We start from the raw sequence: 21,730 nt of genomic DNA, 5'->3' as shown, positions 1-21,730 counted from the left end.
TGAAGTTCAGTCAAGACAATCACGTATTAGATTTGAGCATTTATTGTTACATGACATGGACATGTAGATTTACTTTGGCGGAGTGGATGATCTAAGGGAAGCACTCCCTGCCTCCTCGATGCAACACATGCATACATGACATATGAGGCAGGGAGCAATAGAGATATAATCCCCCTGTTGGATAGATACACAGACAGCATGGGGGAGAAGGGGACGGTGGAGGGTGGCAGCAGCACTGATCATACAACGACCGGGGTGAGTGTGTGCATATCTGCGCGTCTTTTAAAGACGCCTTATCGGACGTGGCCCAATGGATATGCGCTGCTACATGGGTGTGGTAGTGGGAGGAGTAAGGAAGGTGGAGTAAGACACCTTACGTCCCCGATCACTGACTGACGCGCGCTGCCCGATTGCCCTGCCAGAACTAGCTGCACTTATTTTAGCGCAAGTTCAGTCAGGCAAGACCGAACCCTGCACTCGGGCTCACTTGATACGTTCCACTATTCACTCTCTCCGCTATAAACGCTCTCTCCTTTCCCTCTTCTCATGTCGGGCTGTCACATGGGTTTCAGTAGGCAAACGATTAGCCGCTCTTTTCTATCAATACGCGGTTACAGAACTTTCCCGCCTACCAGCCTATCATAATGATGCCGAGCCTTTAAATACGTATTTCTCCCTGTTTAGTTTGTACATGCTACCAAACTGCACGATCCTCCACATCCCCGTTGCCGCCGGTGACTTCGGTCTGGCTCCATGGATTGTCGGCTATCGCCACCACCACCAGTGTCTGGACTCCGTGGGGGATTTCTCTTCGGATGTGGGGCAGACGCCCTTTGATCATTTATTTCCCCTTGGGGTCTAAGCTCCAAACACTTGTAGTACATTTATCATCTGTAATAAACATCACTTTACTGTAATAAACATCACTTTACTGTAATAAACATCACTTTACTGTAATAAACATCACTTTACTCATCAAGGTCTCTCCTGATTAAAATAGAGACATGTTCAGAAAGACTGAACACGGATAATCACCTAGGCACAGATACCAAGGGGCTCAATCTTGCACCCAGGGCGATTGACTTTGTCGACGACGCAAGTATCAATCCTAGTTAGCACTCGATGCAAAGCAGACTTTTCCCTCCACAGAAGCACGTCGGTAAATTAGGGAATGACTTTGCGCTCCCGGGGGTGGTTCAGGGAAAAAAGGCGTGTTTCGGCGCAAACGTTTCCTGGTGCTATTTTGTAGTTTCAGAAAAACAATTCCGCCACCGACCAGGAAAAACTTTGTCTAAAGTCAATGGCGCGTTATTCAGATGCTATTTTAAGGGCGCAAGCTCGGCCCGTGCACACTGCTGGGAAAATTTCTGTCATGTCAATGATGTTACATTTCTGTCATGTCAATGATTTAAACGATTTTCATGAGAAATCTTTATGTATGTGAACTTAATTTGTAACAATTGTGGCAATTTCCTCCCACGCCTGTTTAACCAAAGCTAATTTGGGTGGGTTTCTTCTCCCATCCTAATCAGATTCAGAATTCGGTCTATTCGCCATGTATGTTACACAAACACGGAATTTACTGTGGCAGGAAGTTGCAAACAATAAACATATACGGGTCTTAAATTAAGTAAAAAGTACAATGGTTAAACTAATTCTGAGAACTAAACAATTAAAAAACATAACAATCATTTTTTTTTTTTACAAAAAATAAGACTAAGAATTTGAATGAGCAGCATGAGTGGGCAACTTAGTGCAATGAGAAAAACTGCTCTGCCTTTCTCATACAATGTCACTTCTCTATCTTTTACGGCCCTGACGAGAACGTCGATCTCCTCGGCTGTGAACCGCTCCTGGCGTGCGCCTGGCAAATCCGCCGGTAAAATAGCAATCCGCCATGGAACAAGCGCGTCTGCTCTTTAAGGGAATGTGAGATGACGCTCTGGTTGGTTTATTGCACGTTACTCCCAAACCACACCCATTGTTAATGTAGCTACTTCAGACCAACCCATTTTAGACTTGCGCCAGGCGCAAAGTCATTTATCCCGCAGCAACCGCGCCTGAGTCCCGCCCACAAAGTTACTTCAGCTTTGCGTTTTGATACTAGCGTTTCAGATCGTTAATGTAGGGCCCCTAGTGTTCATTAGTTACGTAGCTGATTATCTTGCTAACAGGTTAAGTTAGTGGACTCACAGAAAACTAACAAGTTTAGTTAGTGGACTCACAGAAAACTAACAAGTTAAGTTAGTGGACTCACAGCAAACTTGGCCAGGATGTAGGCTCCAGCTCCAACTCCAATTCCCACGATGCTCTTGAATCTAATAAAGACATGGTCTTTCATAACTTTCTGAACAAAGACATCGTTTTTCTTAACTTTCAAATGTAGTTGTGGTTAAACGCTCAACCAAACGACACGGTGCACATCCTTGGGTGCTGAGGGCAACTTCATAGAGTGAAATGAGCTTCAAGGTACTCCAGTACTACTGACACATAGACAGACGGACAGACACGCACACACAGACACATAGACAGACACATAGACAGACACAAATACACACATATTCCTGCCTTTATAGTTAGATGAGAGAAAAATTAAGATGTGACCAAATGGAAAGAGAGAGCTAGAGTAGAGAGAGATAGATAGTAACAGAGGACACTGAGAAGAAGAGAGAGAGACAGAGGACAGATGGGGAGTGATAGAGCGAGGTTGATACACAAGGGTAGAGAGAGGGATGGGCTCCACTCACCCAAAGTGCTGGATGACGCTGGGCAGCATACTGGCCAGCTGGTCCATGGTGGGGAACTGGTACCTGCAGGCTGAGACCTTTAGTCCACATAACTACTGCTGAAGCACTAATGCATTTGTGTGTGTGTGTGTGTGAGTATGGTCTTGTTTAACTACTCTTGTAGGGACTTAGGAGTCATTGACTGCAAAACCGAGTTTACCTTGTCATAATTGAATAACGACAGTTCGTGGTAAAATGGACATACAGTGAACCTCAAGTCCCTTTAACACCTCTTTCCTATAAAAATCTCACAATTAAAAAATGTAGCAGTACATTTACATTTAGTCATTTAGCAGACGCTCTTATCCAGAGCGACTTACAGTAAGTACAGGGACATTCCCCCCGAGGCAAGTAGGGTGAAGTGTCTTGCCCAAGGACACAACGTCATTTGACACGGCGGGGAATCGATCCGGCAACCTTCTGATTACTAGCCCGACTCCCTCACCACTCAGCCATCTGACTCCCAGCAGTAAAACGGTTGATAAAAAAAAATCCATTAAGTTGACGTCAACTCTGTGTACTTCCACTGCAGGGGTGAAAGTAAGCCGGTACTGGCCAGTACGCCGTACCGGTAAGAAATGTCTTCCCGGTACGCCGTACCGGTAAGAAATTACGACACACGCACAGGCCCGTCGAAACAAGGCAAGCAAAACAAGCAATTGCTTGGGGCGCCGAGCTGGCTTGGGGCCCCAAGACAACGACTGGTTAAGAATAAAATGCAACGACAAACTGTGTGAGCGCCCTTTTGATAAATAAATAATAAATAATTAGGCTAAGTGCAATTTTCATTAAACTTGTATCATAGCACCACCAAAATAAAAGAAAAGAAATAAAAGAAAAAGAAATAAAAACTACTTTCACCCCTGTTTCACGGGAATTACAAAAAAAGTTTGAAAGTTTAAACACAATGGACAATTTAAAGAAAGATTTGTTAAGCCGCTGTTGCTGAAAAGAGGTGCCGTTCCGACCGTATGCTCATCACAAACGCAAGCTGTAAGTATGATTTTATCACTAACAGTTATTAGCAATGCTAACGTCCCCTGTATCTAGCATCGGTAGAATGTTAAATACGTTTCAAATACTCATCAACATACCTTACTTAACAAATGACTCTAGCTAGACTAGCTGTTAGTCAGCATGAGAAGGAATGCTTACGAAAAAATAACCAGAAAACGAATCGCAGTCTAGCCTATTGCTAATGCCTGTCTAGATTATCTATTGAATGAACTGAGAGAGGCAGGTGCTCTTCAGAATCAGACTCAGAAAGGGATTTATTCGCCATTAAAGTTTGCACAGACAAGGAATTTGCTTTGGCAGGGAGGTGCATACAATAAACATATAGGAATCTTAAATTTAAATATGTGGTCTAACTATACTAAGGATACATAAACTAGCAATACTAAGTGGAATACAATAAAATAACATAAGTGGGCATAAAATAAAATATAAGTTGCCAATTTACAATATTAAATACAATATAAAATACAAATATTACAGGAATTGAATGTAGTGCTAAAAAAACTTATACCACCGCCTTTCGTTTTGCCAGAAAGCAGGGAGTCACGATCCGCTCTCAGCAGTTTGAAACCTGCTAGCTGTAGCGCAGAGTTTGGGATCATATCACTCAGCCATGTTTCCGTTAGCAAGCTAAACTACTTTACACAGCTATTGTTTAGATGTTTTCGCAATCTTGCTGATTCAAGTTCCTCGGGGTGAACATCAGCAATGACTTCACCTGGGGTCTCATTTATAAAACTGTGCGTAGGATTCTTACTAAAAGTGTAGGTACGCCCAAAAGCCAATAATGGCGTACGCACGGTTTTATAAATCTGAATTTTTGTGTGCATATGCCATTTTTGGCTTTTGGGCAAACCTACACTTTTAGTAAAAATCCTACGCACACCTATACGCAATGTTCCCTTTATAAATCACAGATTACCCACAAGTGTGTGTACGTGAATCAGCATTGTACCCCGCCCTTAACACGCCCATTTTTAACCATAAATAGTCAATGCAAAGCACCTCATGAATGCTAATCTAGTATCTCATCATAACCCTGGCATGCGATTGTTCTTAACGGTGAATCATAGTGCATGACAACTTCTCAGACACTGTTAGCCTATTGGTGGAGCCCGAAAACTCCCAAAATGTGGTGGCCTGTAGATCACCAATTTAAAAAAACTGTGCAGTGGCGTCAACTGTGTCAGTGATACCACGAGTCGAGATACAATTTGAAAACAAAAGCGCTCTGTTATGAACAGTAGATTAAAGTCTGGACTGTTAACGAGGACGTAGAGTGTAGCGATTCACGGGAGCTTAACGACTGTATTTCCAGTTTTTGACACATGAGGATATTTGCACAGTATTAAATAGATATATTTAGTTATACACTGTGTTCTGCAGTTATCTAAAGGTAGCATATGTGATGTTATCCTGTATTCCATGCAGTCGGGGAATCTCCCCCTCCTGCACCCCCGTAGTTGACAATCTGATGGTAAGGAAGCGCTGAATTTTGATTTAAAATTTGAGTTGGATTGTACAAGGTTTTTATGGAACAATTATCACTCGGTACACGCGCAATTAACACTGCTGGATGTAATCTTCATGATAATCATGAAATTGAATGAAAAAAACGTGTAAGAGGAAAACCAAATATATAAATTTTACGAGTAATGTTCTTCCCACATTCAATTTCTGCAGTCTGACTACAGTATGGTCATCTGCGTCGCCAATTCCAACTGTTTCCAAAATGTGCGTAGACCTACGGGAGGGTCAGAGTTTGCGTGGAGGACCGCACATTCTCGCGTCAAGTTTGTTTTTTATAAATCACAACCTTTGCGTGGAAAGTGGCGTACACACTTTTTCAGCCCCATTTTGTGCGTACGCAAGCTTTATAAATGAGACCCCTGGTCTGTTCACACGGACAAGGTGGTCAAAGCGGCCTGTAAGCGCCTCTTCTTCCTGAGGAGACTGAAGAAGTTTGGTATGGACTCAGTCATCCTCACTAACTTTTACAGATCCACTATAGAGAGCATTCTGACTGGTTGTATTACAGTGTGGTATGGGAGCTGCACAGACCGGGACCGCAAGGCCCTATGAAGTGTGGTCCGTTCTGCTGAGTTCATCATCGGCAGGAAGCTCCCAGCCCTACAGGACACCTACCACACACGTTGCCAAAGGAAAGCCGGCAGGATTCTAAGAGACTGTTCCCACCCATCCTTCAGTCTCTTTACCCCGTTGCCTTCTGGCAACATCCGGTCGCGCACATGCAGACTGGACAACAGTTTCTACCCAAGGGCCATCAGGCTTCTGAATGGACACTGATATGGACATTGATTTACTGCACACTAGTCACTTATACACTGTCACTTTCAGCTACTGGTTGCCCTATCAGTAATATTGCACTACTGTACCTCACTGTACCTCACCACCAGGCTCCTGTATGGTCATTGACTTAGTCACTGATCTGCAAATTTGCACTATTGTACTGTAGTCCACTTAGGTTAGAATAGGTTACAGGGTTGAAACTGGTTTTATGTGCATTTAGGGTTAGTATAGTGTACTATTTATTGTTATCTGTAATTTAGGAAGTTTTAGTATTAGGCAAGGTCGGACTGGCCATCGGGAGACTCGGGAGATTTCCCAAACGGATTTTTATTTTTATTTTTCTAAAAACATTATACATTTGGTATTACTATTAGCCAATATACAGGCTATACAATTTAAATGAAGTAAAATAAATGGTCAAGAGAAAAAGGCACTCATCTAAATATGCACAACATGTTTTTTGGCTTTAAATAATAAATGTGCTATGTGGATCAAATGCAATTGTCTTGATTTTCTATTCTGTGTAATAAAGCAGCCACAGGTGACACAGGGAAAGAGATGGAGGCTACTGTGGTGACAGGGTCCAGTAGAGAGACTATGACAGGTGCAGCACTGCAACTGTACACAAGAGTCAGTCTGTTAACTGTTAGTCTGTTAGGGTTATTATATGGAAATTAGTTTGTTGAATTGATTGTCATTATTGAATATAGTTAACTTATTATTGTTCTTTTGCAACATCAAATAGCAGATGCAGAAACAGAGACAAGTATGGAAAAATAAGGTGAGGGAGAAAGTGGAGAGGGGGGGGAAGGGGAGGGGGGAGGGGGGGCGGTCTGTGTTTCAAAGTCCCGGGCTGTTTTTAGTCCCAGTCCGACCCTGGTATTAGGGTTAGTATATTTATTGCTATCTGTATATATAGGAAGTTTCACTTATTTAAGCTCAGCATAGATGTAAATTATGTTCCGTGTACTTATATGTTATGTTATGAAAGGTGCTTGCGTTGTCTTGTCTTAAGAATTTCAGTGCCCAGACTAACCTTGTGTTGTTCTGTGTACCTGACAAATAAAAGACTTGAACTTGATCTTGCAAATCAGCTTTAATAAAAAGCAGATGAGATAGAGCTAGATAGTCTAGCTAGCATTGACATTTGCTCGTTGCTTTATCGGTGAAATAGAAGACTGTACCGTTCAAACTAGGTAAGAACATTGAATGTAGCGAATTACCAAGCTTGTCTAAAGACACGTTAGCATGCTAGCGCAGCTAGAATATCGTATTCCTCAGATTAAACGCCGCCCTCAAATAATATACAGTTCATTTTCCTGTTTTTCATTCGAATAAATAACCAGTGTTGTCAATTGTACATCTACAATTCACTATGCGTGTTTGGCTATGTTACGTCTTTGCTACACAGCTTTGCTCATTGTAAACCAACAAATCAGTGCGCAGCTCATCTATATATTCTTGAGCATACCATAAAAGGAAAAAAAACTCTAGTTTTATTCCAGGGCTATATCACAGGGTGCATCAGGGTGCAACAGCACCCAGCCCATTTTCAGCCCAACCAATGTACATACCCTATACGGAGACCTTAAGGAACAGTGTAAAATACCCTATAAAATCAGTCAATGACCCCTTTAATGTCCTCACAAGTATAATTGCATGTGAAAAACTTGACATTATTGTAGGTTTAGAATTAGTGTTAAGGTTAGAATTACATTAAGGGTTGGGTTTAAGGTTAGTGGTTAGAGATCATAAAACATTTTATGGGAGTGAATGTTCGGGCTGCACTTAGATGAACAAAAATTAACCTGTGTGTTTATGCTGTATGTGTGTTAGTCTCACCCCTGTGGTAGCTGAGAAGCACCGATCTGCTGTCCCGGAGCGTCGACATGACATACCACAAAGTGCTGGGTAATCTCCTGCATGTCTTCATTGTGGAAGAAGGAGTTGAAGCAGAGCTTGTCTGTAGAGTGATGAGGAGGAGGGATGGAGGAGGAAGAATGGGGTATGGATAGGTGGAGGAATAGAGGAGGGATGCAGGAGAGATGAATGGATGGAAGAGGGATGGGGGAGGATGGATGTAGGAGGATGGGGGATGGATGGAGGATGCATGGATGCAGGAGGATGGATGGAGGAGGATGTATGGAGGAGGATGGGGGATGGATGGATGAGGATAAAAAATTACAAATAAAAAATCACATGTACATAAGTATTCACAGCCTTTGCCATGACACTCAAAATTGAGCTCAGTTGCGTCCTGTTCCCACTGATCATCCTTGAGATGTTTCTACAATTGTGGTAAATTCAGATGATTCAACATCAACTGACTCCTCCTCTCATCCACCTAACAACGCTGTCCTCCTCTCATCCACCTAACAACACTGTCCTCCATTCATCCACCTAACAACAACACTGTTGTTCTGCTGTGTTCTATAGACCATTATTTGTTTGTAAACATTTGGGATGCGCGCGCAATGTGGCTGCAGAAAACCGGGAAAGGATAGCATTTTTAATGGCAAAAGGACCACACGGATAATACAAATAGTTCGATTTAAAAAGACCAAAAAGGTCGAGGAGGACAGCCTTTAAAAGAGAAAGCGATTACCCATTATTCTGTCGCATCAGAATTTTGATTTGGGTCACAAAGGTCTTGACATTTGAGTGAGAATGTCGCCCGGTACAGACCGCATAGTCGAGCGGCAACCATGTCTTCACGTCATGTCACAAAGTTCATCATTTACAATTTTACAGTCAATTTTACATTTAAAAAGTCAAGCAGGGCAGCTTTCAAGAGATATGTTATTCTGCTTTTAGCCAGCTGGTCCGATTGTTAAACTGGCAATCTGAGTGAGACTGCATCCCGTTACACTGTTTTGACGTTAGCCTCAGTCAGACTCGCTCACTGGCAGTGTACACAATGTTGTATTTCACTCCATTCTACACCAGAAGGATTGCCTAATGTAGATACGAGACTGATGAAGATAGCCAGCATCTCGGATTTCTTTAACCGAGCCTGTTTAATTCGTCATTTGCCTGAGAAAGCGACCTCCGTTAGCCAGGCTAGTTTTGTCCGATCACTTGGTCAGGCTATTTAAGGGTATCGGATAGCCTGACCCTATCTCTCACACTGACCCTGTTTCCAACCCTGACCCTATCTCTCACCCTGACTGTCTCAGAGACGGACAGCTTTTTGTTGTAGTTGTTACATAAAATTGTAAGTTTAGGGCTCATCAAGAATTTGTTTTGTGTCTATGAACAGATATGTTCATGCACTCTCCATATATCTCAAGAGCACTTCATTTCAGGGCCTACCCATTACTAAAATCGCAAACCAACAGCTGTATTCCAATATCTGACCCATAACTGGGTTTCGATAGTGGATGATTTACTACAAACATTGCTGTGTCAGCAGGACACTTCCTGAAGGCATCAGCAGAACATGACATTCCACCAATCACTGTAGAGGAAGATAACAAGCAAGGGATTCTGGGAAGAGGTGAAAAACTCTCCAGCGCCAACAAGATGAGAATGTTGACAGAACTCGACAACCTGAGAGGACCATTCTTAACACCTCTACTGAGAAAGCAACACCTCACACACACACACATTCACACACACAAACACACCTACACACACACACTCACACCTCAGACACCTACACAGACCTCACACACACACATCGTCAAACATTACACACACACCTCACACACACCTCACAGACCTACACACACGCACACCTCACAGGCCCACATACACAGAAGCAAATGCCATGACACACTGGAGGATAACACACAGACACACACTAAGACACACACACACATAGACACTCATACACAGCGAGGAGTCTGTGTGTACTCACGGTTCAGACCCACGTCGTGGTAGGTGAGGATGGCTGGTTTGTTTCCCCTCGGAGCCCCTCGGATCACCACATGCAGCAACCCGTAGGGAGTCTCAATGTCCTGTTCCTAGAACACCCCCCCCACACACACCCAGAACACATGCACAAACACAACACACACAAACACAAAACAGAGACTCTTATTCCAAACGGGAACTCATATGGCAACACAAATCTACAATGTACTAGAAATAATTCAGTATTTGACAGTTTCCTCCATCCCTGAACAAGTGAGGGGTCAGATTGGAGATGACCTGCCAAAATACGTGATAATTTGGGACAATGTCAGTTTCCATCGCTCCAACATCATCAGGCAATGGTTCGCAGCCCACAACAGGATGCTGATGGAGTTCCTCTCACCCTACTCCCCATTCCTTAACCCCATTGAGGAATGTTTCTCAGCATGAAGATGGAAAGTCTATGATCGCCAGCCACTTACGCAGATAACCCTTCTGGCTGGATAAGACACCGTAAAAGATTCTTTCCACGCTGCACGCAAGAGAAGATGTACGATGTGATGTGGATGAGAATTTGTGGGCCAACAGACAGGAACGTCAGGAGGCTTAGGAAGACTGCACTACAATTCCTACAACACTACAGTTTTCCTGACAGAGATTGGGTTAGGGTTAGAGATTGTCCAATGTTTACATTTCTTTTCCTTTCGCTGTGACATGGTCTGTCAACAGAGTGCAGTACAAACAATAAAAGTGTAAATGTGAATCTTGTCCAGTCTCTTACAATCAAACTCCTACATACACTAAGGTGTAACCTACAATTTACAATAATTGTCATCAAAGCTTTAACCATAGTTTACATCAGATCATCCCTCCAGAGTACACTGTTATATTGACAACATGACATTTGACTGTCTTATCCGTACAAAATGACACAAGGACTTGTCATTATGATGGCACTGACATGTTCATTGACACAGTAATTTACTTTTGTTTTGAGAACTTCAATTCTGATCTGAGAATTGTACCAAAGCGACTGAGAAAAACTGTAACACATACTGTACTGTTGCCTAACCCTTTTACCAACTTATCACCTTGTGTGTATGTGTGCCTTACAGTGTGTGTTACCATTCCAGAGTGAAGATAGGGTGTAGATGAGAGTTGGTGAGACTGGAGGTGTCTTCATCATGTATAATTAAAGTTTGCACGTCAGAGGTGTGAGCAACACCTTCCAAAGAGATAGCTGATGCCACAGCATAGACAGTAGCTCATCTGGGAGGGAGGCATCAGCTAGTCTGGGAGAGACCAGCTAGTCTTGGAGAGAGACCAGTTAGTCTTGGAGAGACCAGCTAGTTTTGGAGAGACACCAGCTAGTCTTGGAGAGACCAGCTAGTCTGGGAGAGACCAACTAATCTTGGAGAGAGACCAGCTAGTCTGGGAGAGACCAGCTAGTCTTGAAGAGAGACCAGCTAATCTTGGAGAGAAACCAGCTAGTCTGGGAGAGACTAGCTAGTCTTGAAGAGAGATCAGCTAGTTTTGAAGAGACCAGCTAGTCTGGCAGCTAGTGTGGAGTGCTAGACTGATGTCATTTTCTTCTCTTCTCATTTTTATTCAAATATTCCTTTTTCTGCTACTCAATCCCTGCTTAAACTGTCTTCATGTCAGTCAACAACTATTGCCAGAGCTTTGAAAGAAACACAAGAACACTGAAGGAGACTAAAGCCAGGCATGCAGAGAGATTTGCAGGTAGATGGACAGACAGATAGATATGCAGGTAGACAGACAGACATATTGATATGCAGGTAGACAGATAGATATGCAGGTAGACAGACAAACAGATAGATATGCAGGTAGACAGACAGACATATAAATATTCAGACAAACAAACAGATATGCAGGTAGACAGACAGAGATACTCAGACAGACAGATAGATATGTAGGTAGACTGACAGTCAGATAGATATTTCATAGACAGGCAGACAAACAAACTGACAGACAGATAGATAGTACCTTCCAGTTTCCAACAGGCATCAGGAATTCACAGTCGTCCTATAAGGGACAGAACACAGACAGATATGAGACACACACATACAGATGAATGCACATACACACACACACACACACACACACACAAACTGCTCTAGTCTGATTGACCTCCATTCAGTATTTAGAATCTTTAAAATTACTTTTCGAAATCCTACTACCTAACCTCAGAGAACTGGACGCAAACCCTAACCCCAACCAAACTTCTGTGGGTTAAAGTGGGTTGGGGTTAAAGTGGGTTGGGGTTAGAGTAGGTTAGGGTTAGAGTAGGTTAGTGTTAAAGTGGGTTAGTGTTACAGTAAGTATAGTTTCAGTGTGGGTTAGGGTTAGAATGGGTTAGTGTTAGAGTAAGTATAGTTTCAGTGTGGGTTAGGGTTAGAGTAGATTAGTGTTAGAGTAGGTTAGGGTTAGAGTAGGTGAGTGTTAGAGTAGGTTAGGTGGGGCCAGGTGAGGGCAGGGGAGGCCAGGTGTCAATAGGACTCAGTCGATGACAGGGAATGGGGTCCTGACATTTAAGGCTGCGTGGTTGTGGCCGGGTCTGGGCGGTAGTTACCAGGATGCACCCACTGGTCCGCCTGCGAGTCTGGGTTAGCCAGCGCCTCGCCATCACATGCCAGCGGAGGGGTGGGGTTGCACAAGAGAGGGGGGCGGAGCTGTGGGGGCTGGTGTACACACTGACCTCCCCACCTCCTCTACACAGCTGCTGCTGAGTCAAACACAAACATAGTGAGACAACACACCTCTCCAAACTCACTATTTAAAGCTGTTCCCTGCCTTTATCTGAATGTTCATTTTGCGTTATGTTTGTAGAGACTGATGAACTCTTCCCCTGCAGAGTAACGGTTTACTATTTCTGTAGCGCACAGACGCACGCACACACACACACACCCACACACACACACACACACACCCACACAGAGAAGCGATCCTCACCGTGTCTGTGTCCGGTCCTCTCTGTTCAGGCAGCAGGGGTTTCTCCTCTGTGACCTGCAGCTCCTTCATCCCTGCCATCTTGGAGACCTGCAATCACCATGGCAACACACATGAGCAAAGCCTGGTTCAGGCATGGCACTTGGGCATCCGGCGTCATTCCACTCATCAACTAAACCTGTGAAGCCCGTTGGGCCTCATCCAATAAGGCGTAATATAACCCTGCACAGATACTCTTCCCTCCCAGTTGTTGTATTATTGTGCTGCTGCCTCTTTCCCCCATCTCCCCCGTGTTGTCTCTATGTTACTGTCCATCAGGGGGGATTAGTACTCTATTTGCTACCTGCCTTATATTCTATATGTATGTTGCTCCCTAATGCTAGAGGCAGGGAGTGCTTTTCCTAAATACATCCACTCCGCCAAATTCAAACCTATAACAATGTCTATTGTTAATCAATAGATCAATACTTGAGTGTCTTGACTGAACTGAGGTAACAGCATCTCTCCTCCTCCTCTCTCTACCACCTCCTGATCCTCTCTCTCCTCCTCCTGCTCCTCTTTCCTCCTCCTCTCTCTCTACCTCCTCCTGCTCCTCTCTCTCTACCTCCCCCTGCTCCTCTCTCCTCCTCCTCTCTCTACCACCTCCTGATCCTCTCTCTCCTCCTCCTGCTCCTCTTTCCTCCTCCTCTCTCTCTACCTCCTCCTGCTCCTCTCTCTCTCCTCCTCCTGCTCCTCTTTCCTCCTCCTCTCTCTCTACCTCCTCCTGCTCCTCTCTCTCTACCTCCCCCTGCTCCTCTCTCCTCCTCTTCTTTCTCCTCCACCCCTAGAAAAAAATTCCACTTTTGCTCTGGATGTTGGTTGTATACTGGCCTGGAACGTTCCATGCATTTTCAAGAACCGCTGTGATTGCCATCATGGATGAGGTCAACATTGACAGAATCAAGGTTGGAGTTATGTCATTCAGACTGGTAGCTGGGTGAAGCTTAGGGTGGCAGTACATGTGAAATGTGACGTGTTGTTATTGTTTTCCAACTCATTTGAACGTATTTCTTTCACTTGAAAGCGTGGTCTTAATAGACCAATTATCACCCTACGTCACACAACTGTCAAGAAGGCTCAACTGCGCATGTGGGTTTCAAAAGACGAACTTCTCCCCGTTCTATTACTCTTGGAGTGTCATTCAGGTCATCATATATCTCTGGCCACTGGATTGCAGGGCTTGATATTAACTTTTTGAGGCTCTTGGCCTTTGGACAAATACATTTACGTTCACTTGTCTATGCACAAAAGTCACTTGACCCCGATACCCTTAAATAGCCTGTCCAAGTGATCGGGCAAAACTAGCCGGGCTAACGGAGGTAGCTTTCTCAGGCAAATGACGAATGAAACAGACAGGTTAAAGAAATCTGATATTCTGGCTATCTTCACCAGACTCGTATCTACATTAGACAGTCCTCCCTGACGTTTCTGGTGTAGGATGGAGTGAAATACAACATTGTGCACACTGCCAGTGAGCGAGTCTGACTGAGGCTAACGTCAAAACAGTGTAACTGGGATGTAGTCTCACTCAGATTGCCAGTTTAAACAAATCAGAAAAATAATCGGACCAGCTGACTATAAAAGCAGAATTCCCATATCTCTTGAAAGCTGCCCTGCTCAACTTTTTAAATGTAGAATTGACTGTAAAAGTGTAAAATTATGAACTATGTGACATGACGTGAAGACATGGTTGCCGCTCGACTATGCGGTCTGTACCGGGCGACATTCTCACGCAAATTTCAAGACTTTCGGGACCCAAATCAAAATTCTGATGCGACAGATCATTGGGTTATCGCTTTCTCTCCTATAGGCATGTCCTCCTCAACGCTTTTGGTCTTTTTAAATCTAACTATTTGTATTATCCGTGTGGTCCTTTTGCCATTTAAAATGCTATCCTTTCCCGGTTTTCTGCAGCCACAGTGCGCGCGCATCCCGATCGTACAAACAAATAATTGGTCTATAGGAGTGTCTTGTCTATCTCTCCTGTGAGTGTGTGTGTGGTGTGCATGTGAGTGTCTGTCTGTGTGTGCACATCTATACAAGGTTAATGCCAGACTACTTTGGGGCAGGGCTGGGGAGCCAGTGCATAGGATCACATTGGGTCTTCATTGTGGGTCAGGGTTGGCCACACACCCACACACACCTTGCTGCTGCGTTAGGTGATGTAGGCAGAGGGATCAGATTGTTCCATTACTGTAGATACAGCCAAAAATGTGATATCCTTCTCTCTCTCCCTCTGTATGCCTCTCTCCCTCTCTCTGCCTGCCTGCCTGCAGCGGACCCCCCCCCCCCCCCCCCCCCCCTGCCACCGCACCCCCCTGGCATACCTCCTGCCATACCACCCTCCTGCCACACCTCCCTCCTGCCACACCTCCTGCCACACCACCCTCCTACCACACCTCCCTCCTGCCACACCATCTGCCACACCTCCTGCCTCACCTCCCTCCTGCCACACCACCCTCCTACCACACCTCACTCCTGCCACACCATCTGCCACACCTCCTGCCTCACCTCCCTCCTGCCACACCTCCTGCCTCACCTCCCTCCTGCCACACCACCCCCTTCTGTCACACCATCTGCCACACCTCCGGCCACACCACCCTCCTGCCTCACCACCCTCCTGCCACACCACCCTCCTGCCTCACCACCCTCCTGCCACACCACCCCCTTCTGTCACACCATCTGCCACACCTCCTGCCACACCACCCTCCAGCCTCACCTCCCTCCTGCCACACCACCCCCTTCTGTCACACCATCTGCCACACCTCCTGCCACACCACCCTCCTGCCACACCTCCTGCCTCACCTCCCTCCTGCCACACCACCCTCCTGCCTCACCACCCTCCTACCACACCTCCTTCCTGCCACACCATCTGCCACACCTCCTGCCTCACCTCCCTCCTGCCACACCTCCTGCCTCACCCCCCTCCTGCCACACCACCCCCTTCTGTCACACCATCTGCCACACCTCCTGCCTCACCTCCCTCCTGCCACACCTCCTGCCTCACCTCCCTCCTGCCACACCACCCCCTTCTGTCACACCATCTGCCACACCACCCTCCTGCCACACCTCCCTCCTGCCACACCACCCTACTGCCACACCACCCTCCTGCCACACCTCCCTCCAGCCACACCACCCTCCTGCCACACCACCCTCCAACCACACCACCCTCCAGCCACACCTCCCTCCAGCCACACCACCCTCCTGCCACACCTCCCTCCTGCCACACCACCCTCCTGCCACACCACCCTCCAGCCACACCACCCTCCTGCCACACCACCCTCCAGCCACACCTCCCTCCAGCCACACCACCCTCCTGCCACACCACCCTCCAGCCACACCACCCTCCTGCCACACCACCCTCCAGCCACACCACCCTCCTGCCACACCTCCCTCCAGCCACACCACCCTCCTGCCACACCTCCCTCCTGCCACACAACCTTCTCCAGCCACACCACCCTCCTGCCACACCACCCTCCTGCCACACCTCCCTCCTGCCACACCTCCCTCCTGCCACACCACCCATCCAGTCAGCCTGAAGATTAAAAAAGAATCTGTCAAAGTAAAATCACAGTAACAGTCAACCATCCTGCCTTAACCCACATGCTGCAGCATCGTCAAAGTTGATCTGTGAGAGCAGTATAGACCTTTTTTGGAACGTAAAAAATGACAGATCAGTTAGAACATAAGGCCCGGAGGCCTGTTCCATAAAGCTATTTTGCTGAATAAGTCAGACTTATGTCAGTTAGTCGGACTAATTTCGAGTTCAATCTCAACGTAGTTCGACCTCAGTTACTATGGTTACTTATGCTTCGGAATTAGCTTGGTCCGGGGCAGTTTGTCAGGTTTAGACCGTGTTGTTGCTTAACCAGACGTTCCTGTAACACTGACCCAACTGGAAAACGATGATTTACCACAGACTTTTTCATTTTCTATTTCTCATCAGTTCAATATGTAGGCTACATGAATAGAAAATCAACTTAAATAGCCTACATGTTAAAGGTATAAAGTTCAAGTCTTTATTTGTCAGGTACACAGAACAACACAAGGTTAGACTGGGCACTGACATTTTTAAGACAAGACAACGCAAGCACCTGGTATAACATAACATATACAGTGCCCTCCAAAAGTATTGGAACAGTGAGGCCAATTCCTTTATTTTTGCTGTAGACTGAAAACATTTGGGCTTGACATCAAACGATGAATGTGAAACCAGAGATCAACGTTTCAGCTTTTATTTCCAGGTATTTACATCAGGATCTGATGCACAAATTAGAAAATATCACCTTTTTGTTCGAACCCACCCATTTGTCACGTGAGCAAAAGTATTGGAACATGTGACTGACAGGTGTGTTTTGTTGCCCAGGTGTGTCCTATTACATACATTATTCAATCAATAAATACCACTGAATGTCTACACTCAGGTTCAGATTGGGTAAGATAGGTTTTGTCTATGCAGACTGTATTCAGAGGTGAAAACAACATGAAAACCAGAGCGCTGTCTTTGGGTGAAAAACAAGCAATTGTGAGTCTTAGAGAAGATGGAAAATCAATCAGAGCCATTGCAGAAACATTGGCCATAGCCAGTACAACCATTTGGAATGTCCTGAAGAAGAAGAAAACTACTGGTGTACTAAGTAACAGACGTCGAACAGGTAGACCAAGGAAAACATCAGCAGTTGATGACAGAAACATTGTGAGAGCTGTAAAGAAAGACCCTAAAACAACTGTTAGTGAGATCAGCAACAACCTCCAGATGGCAGGAGTGAAGGTATCACTATCTACTGTTCGCAGAAGACTTCATGAACAAAAGTACAAGGGCTACACCAGAAGATGCAAACCACTCATTAGCAAGAAGAATAGGAAGGCCAGGCTGGAATTTGCCAAAAAGTACAGAGATGAACCTCAAAAATTCTGGGACAAAGTTTTATGGACTGATGAGACAAAGATTAACTTTTACCAAAGTGATGGAAAGGCTAAAGTTTGGAGAAAGAAAGGAACTGCTCATGATCCCAAACACACAAGCTCATCTGTGAAACACGGTGGAGGTAATGTCATGGCTTGGGCTTGCATGGCTTCTTCTGGGACGGGCTCATTAATCTTCATTGAGGATGTAACACATGATGGCAGCAGCAAAATGAACTCGGAAGTCTACAGAAACATTTTGTCTGCCAATTTAAGGAAAGATGCAACCAAACTGATTGGCAGAGCCTTCATCATGCAGCAAGATAACGACCCAAAACACACTGCCAAAACAACAAAGGAGTTCATCAGGGGCAAGAAATGGAAGGTATTAGACTGGCCAAGTCAATCTCCAGACTTAAACCCTATAGAGCATGCATTTTACCTGCTTAAGAGGAGACTGAAGGGAGGAACCCCACAAAACAAACAACAACTGAAAGAGGCTGCAGTGAAAGCCTGGGAAAGCATCAAAAAGGAAGAATGCAAAAGTTTGGTGACGTCAATGGGTCACAGACTTGCTGCAGTTATTGAAAGCAAAGGATTTGCAACTAAATATTAAGTCTTATTCACTTAAATATGTTTTAAGTATATCTGTTCCAATACTTTTGATCACATGACAAATGGGTGGATTCAAACAAAATGTGATATTTTCTTAGTTGTGCATCAGATCCTGATGTAAATACCTGGAAATAAAAGCTGAAACGTTGATCTCTGGTCTCACGTTCATTATTTGATGTCAAGCCCAAATGTTTTCAGTCTACAGCAAAAATAAAGGAATTCGCCTCACTGTTCCAATACTTTTGGAGGGCACTGTAAGTACACGGAACACAATTTACATCAATGCTGAGCTTAAATAAGTGAAACTTCCTAAATATACAGATAGCTATAAATATCGACTATACTAACCCTAATACTAAAACTTCCTAAATTACAGATAACAATAGATAGTACACTATGCTAACCCTAAATGCACAAAAAACCTGTTTCAACCCTATAACCTATTCTAACCTAAGTGGAGTACAGTACAATAGTGCAAATTTGCAGATCAGTGACTATGTCAATGACCATACAGGAGCCTGTTGGCGAGGTACAGTGAGCTACAGTAGTGCAAAGTTACTGATAGAGCAACCAGTAACAAGCAGCTGACCTTCTCCACTTCTGATCCATTGATGAGTAGGGGTGCATGCTCCTCCTCCTGCCGCCTCCTATAGTACACAATCATCTCCTTGGTCTTGCTGATGTTAAGAGAGAGGTTACTGTCCTGACACCACTCCACTTGCAGAGGGAGGTGCTTAGTCCCAGGTCCACAAGCTTGGTGACCAGTCTGGAGGGGATGATGGTGTTGAATGCAAAGCTGTAGTCAATGAAATATGTAGGGATGTACCAGACGGGGTTGTATCCAAGCGCAGAGCGCAGATTTATTAGAATGGTCGGACAGGCAAAGATCGGTACACAGTAGACAGGGCAATACAGGAGATCCAAAACGGAGTAAGCCAACTAGCTAAGGTCAGTAACAGTAGACATATTCTTTACAAGGCTCGGGCTGAACTGGAAAACAAGATCAAGACTTTGCACCGGACAACCCACAAACAGACACTTAAATACAAACAGACACTTAAATACAAATACTAAACTAATACTAAAGACACAGGTGTAGCCGATTGTTCTAATAGAGGGTTTTCAGGTTGTACCAATAGGACAGATCGAGAAAAACATTTGGAATATTATCGACTTCCAAAAGTTATTAAAAACCAGGGAGAGGAATGCCAGAGATTATCAAAGGAAAGGAGGCGCTTGTGTTTGGCAATGCTCAACCAAGATCTGGGAAAAAACACGATTAAGAGTCACTTGGCTACACCTTGAGTATCGCAATAATATCATACAGTTAAGGTTAGGTTGGTTAAAGATGTTATTGCATTACTTAATTTGGCCTTCACAACACAACGGCCGTTGATAACTTGGTACTGTGTCTCCCTCACCCATCCAAACACCATCTGGTTATAGGCCTCCAAACCTTTGTAGGTCTTCCGCTGTGTATGTGCTCGGCCAGAGCCATAGAAATGGCTTTCTATTAGGGATGGGCATAATTAATCGACGATCGATTATCGATCATTAAGAATTTTGTCGATTACATTATTTGTTCATCGATAAAACTAATCCGTGTTCTGTTGCGTGGTGTGAATCTTGAAGGAATGCAATGGATTTCGCTATGTAGCAGCAATTTAAACATTTTACCAAACGAAGCCAATATTTGGAAAAAAACGCCACAGGCCTACTCAGTTACCGGCGAGTTTCCATGTATTTCAAAAGTAAACATGACGAGGTCACGGCGAAGTGTAGCGTGAGACCATTTTGAATAAAAAATTACTGCAAAGCTGAGTATAAATACCACTCCTCCACGACTCAAATGATGTACCACTTTAAAAACGTACATACGACCCTGGTTACTGGCGGTGCATCCTGCTTTCGGTGTTAGCACATAGGAGCTGCGATGCACAACGAACAGAGAAAATTACCCAACTGATCTGCAAGTCCATCGAGATGGATATGCTACCCTTAAGTATTGTTGAGGGCGAAGGTTTTTATGAAGCTTTTTTAATAAGCCGTAAAAAAAACGAGGGTCAGTTGTGTTTGAGCACCGGCTTCTAGCTGTAGGGTCTGCTTATAGGAGTTACAGAAATAGTTGTTCTTCTTTTAATAGCTACAGATCTCAATGCTGAAACACACTGTGTTTTTTCTATTTTCACTGCATTTTAATATAGCCTATAAATAGTGAATTTTTATATAACATTTTTAATGATTAATCAAAAATCGATCGTTAATTCTCCAGACGATCGATTAAGACAATTTAATCGAATGCCCATCCCTACTTTCTATGGCTCTGGGCTCGGCGAGAAAACCAGGTAGTTGACTATATCGGGATATGCAACTGAAGGAAGAATCACCGGGTCGTCACGGATCCAATAAGAGGGAGCTAACTTGTAGGGATCTGCACCGCCAATAAATCGTAATTTATCAAAATATCGTGCCTTTTCTTGTGGTCCAAGTCCTTCCCTGTATGCCTTTGCATCTTGGACGCGTTTTGATGAGCTTTTCGGTTGTTTAGACATGGCTACATTCACTTAAAGTATCTAAAGCGCACAATACTCCATTGTACTCTGTTCAGTTTTTTACACCGAGTGCCTCCACAATGGCCGCGCATCCGCGTTACCGCCCAGAACGGGACGTCGGTGAAAACCCTCTATATTCCGGGGATGCCGTAGCCTGGCTGCCAGCCCAACTTAGCCCCGCCCACGTAAACAATTTGGTTGGGAAGTTGGGTGTGGGGTAACTAGTTTTGGGAAAAAGTTTCCTCCAGGATCACAATGACCCTTATTGAGTGACTTGTTGCTCTTGTAGGTTAGTTATAACAAAGTCAACTCTTGTACTCGCTGTGAAATATTTTACTGTTGAATATTCTTCTGCAGGTACAGTCTTGCACTTTTTGTGGTTCATGTTGTTTTAATTTGTAACTTGTATAACTGCATGCTCTTGTGGGTCTTCCCTTTGGCACTGGTTTAGTTTTTTCACAATGTATGTTTCATGTTTTGGCTGCTTGCAATGTTTGGGACAACCTCGTTGTTATGATCAGTGACCTATGCGCTTTGTAAAGCTCTCTCTTGGAAGTCGCTTTGGATAAAAGCGTCTGCTAAATGCATAAATGTAAAAAGTATGTCTGAACAGGAGCTGTTCGGGCCAATCAAATTGTCAGGGCGGGCTTTATACGATGATGGACGGATGATCAACAGTAA

At 44.5% G+C, this 21,730-nt stretch overlaps 1 protein-coding gene across 4 annotated transcripts in view; it reads right to left on the bottom strand.

Annotated features, from left to right (window-relative positions):
* ndrg4 (NDRG family member 4) overlaps positions 1-21,730 on the bottom strand; it is a 44,695-nt gene that overhangs the window by 13,660 nt on the left and 9,305 nt on the right. For 3 of the 4 annotated variants that reach the window (XM_047033729.1, XM_047033728.1, XM_047033731.1), the window contains exons 2-8: positions 12,942-13,028; positions 12,562-12,711; positions 11,976-12,014; positions 9,973-10,078; positions 7,956-8,076; positions 2,748-2,810; positions 2,258-2,318 (exon numbers count right to left, since the gene is read on the bottom strand). In XM_047033729.1, coding sequence (XP_046889685.1) covers positions 2,258-2,318; positions 2,748-2,810; positions 7,956-8,076; positions 9,973-10,078; positions 11,976-12,014; positions 12,562-12,711; positions 12,942-13,019 — 618 coding nt within the window. In that variant the 5' untranslated portion in view covers positions 13,020-13,028. The remainder of the gene's footprint in view (positions 1-2,257; positions 2,319-2,747; positions 2,811-7,955; positions 8,077-9,972; positions 10,079-11,975; positions 12,015-12,561; positions 12,712-12,941; positions 13,029-21,730) is intronic. The other variant, XM_047033730.1, reaches the window with a different exon arrangement.

This window comes from Hypomesus transpacificus, chromosome 14, assembly GCF_021917145.1.
Source record: "Hypomesus transpacificus isolate Combined female chromosome 14, fHypTra1, whole genome shotgun sequence".
NCBI lineage: Eukaryota > Metazoa > Chordata > Actinopteri > Osmeriformes > Osmeridae > Hypomesus > Hypomesus transpacificus.
Note: the sequence above shows the minus strand (reverse complement) of the source record. Positions and strands in the feature narration are given on the sequence as shown.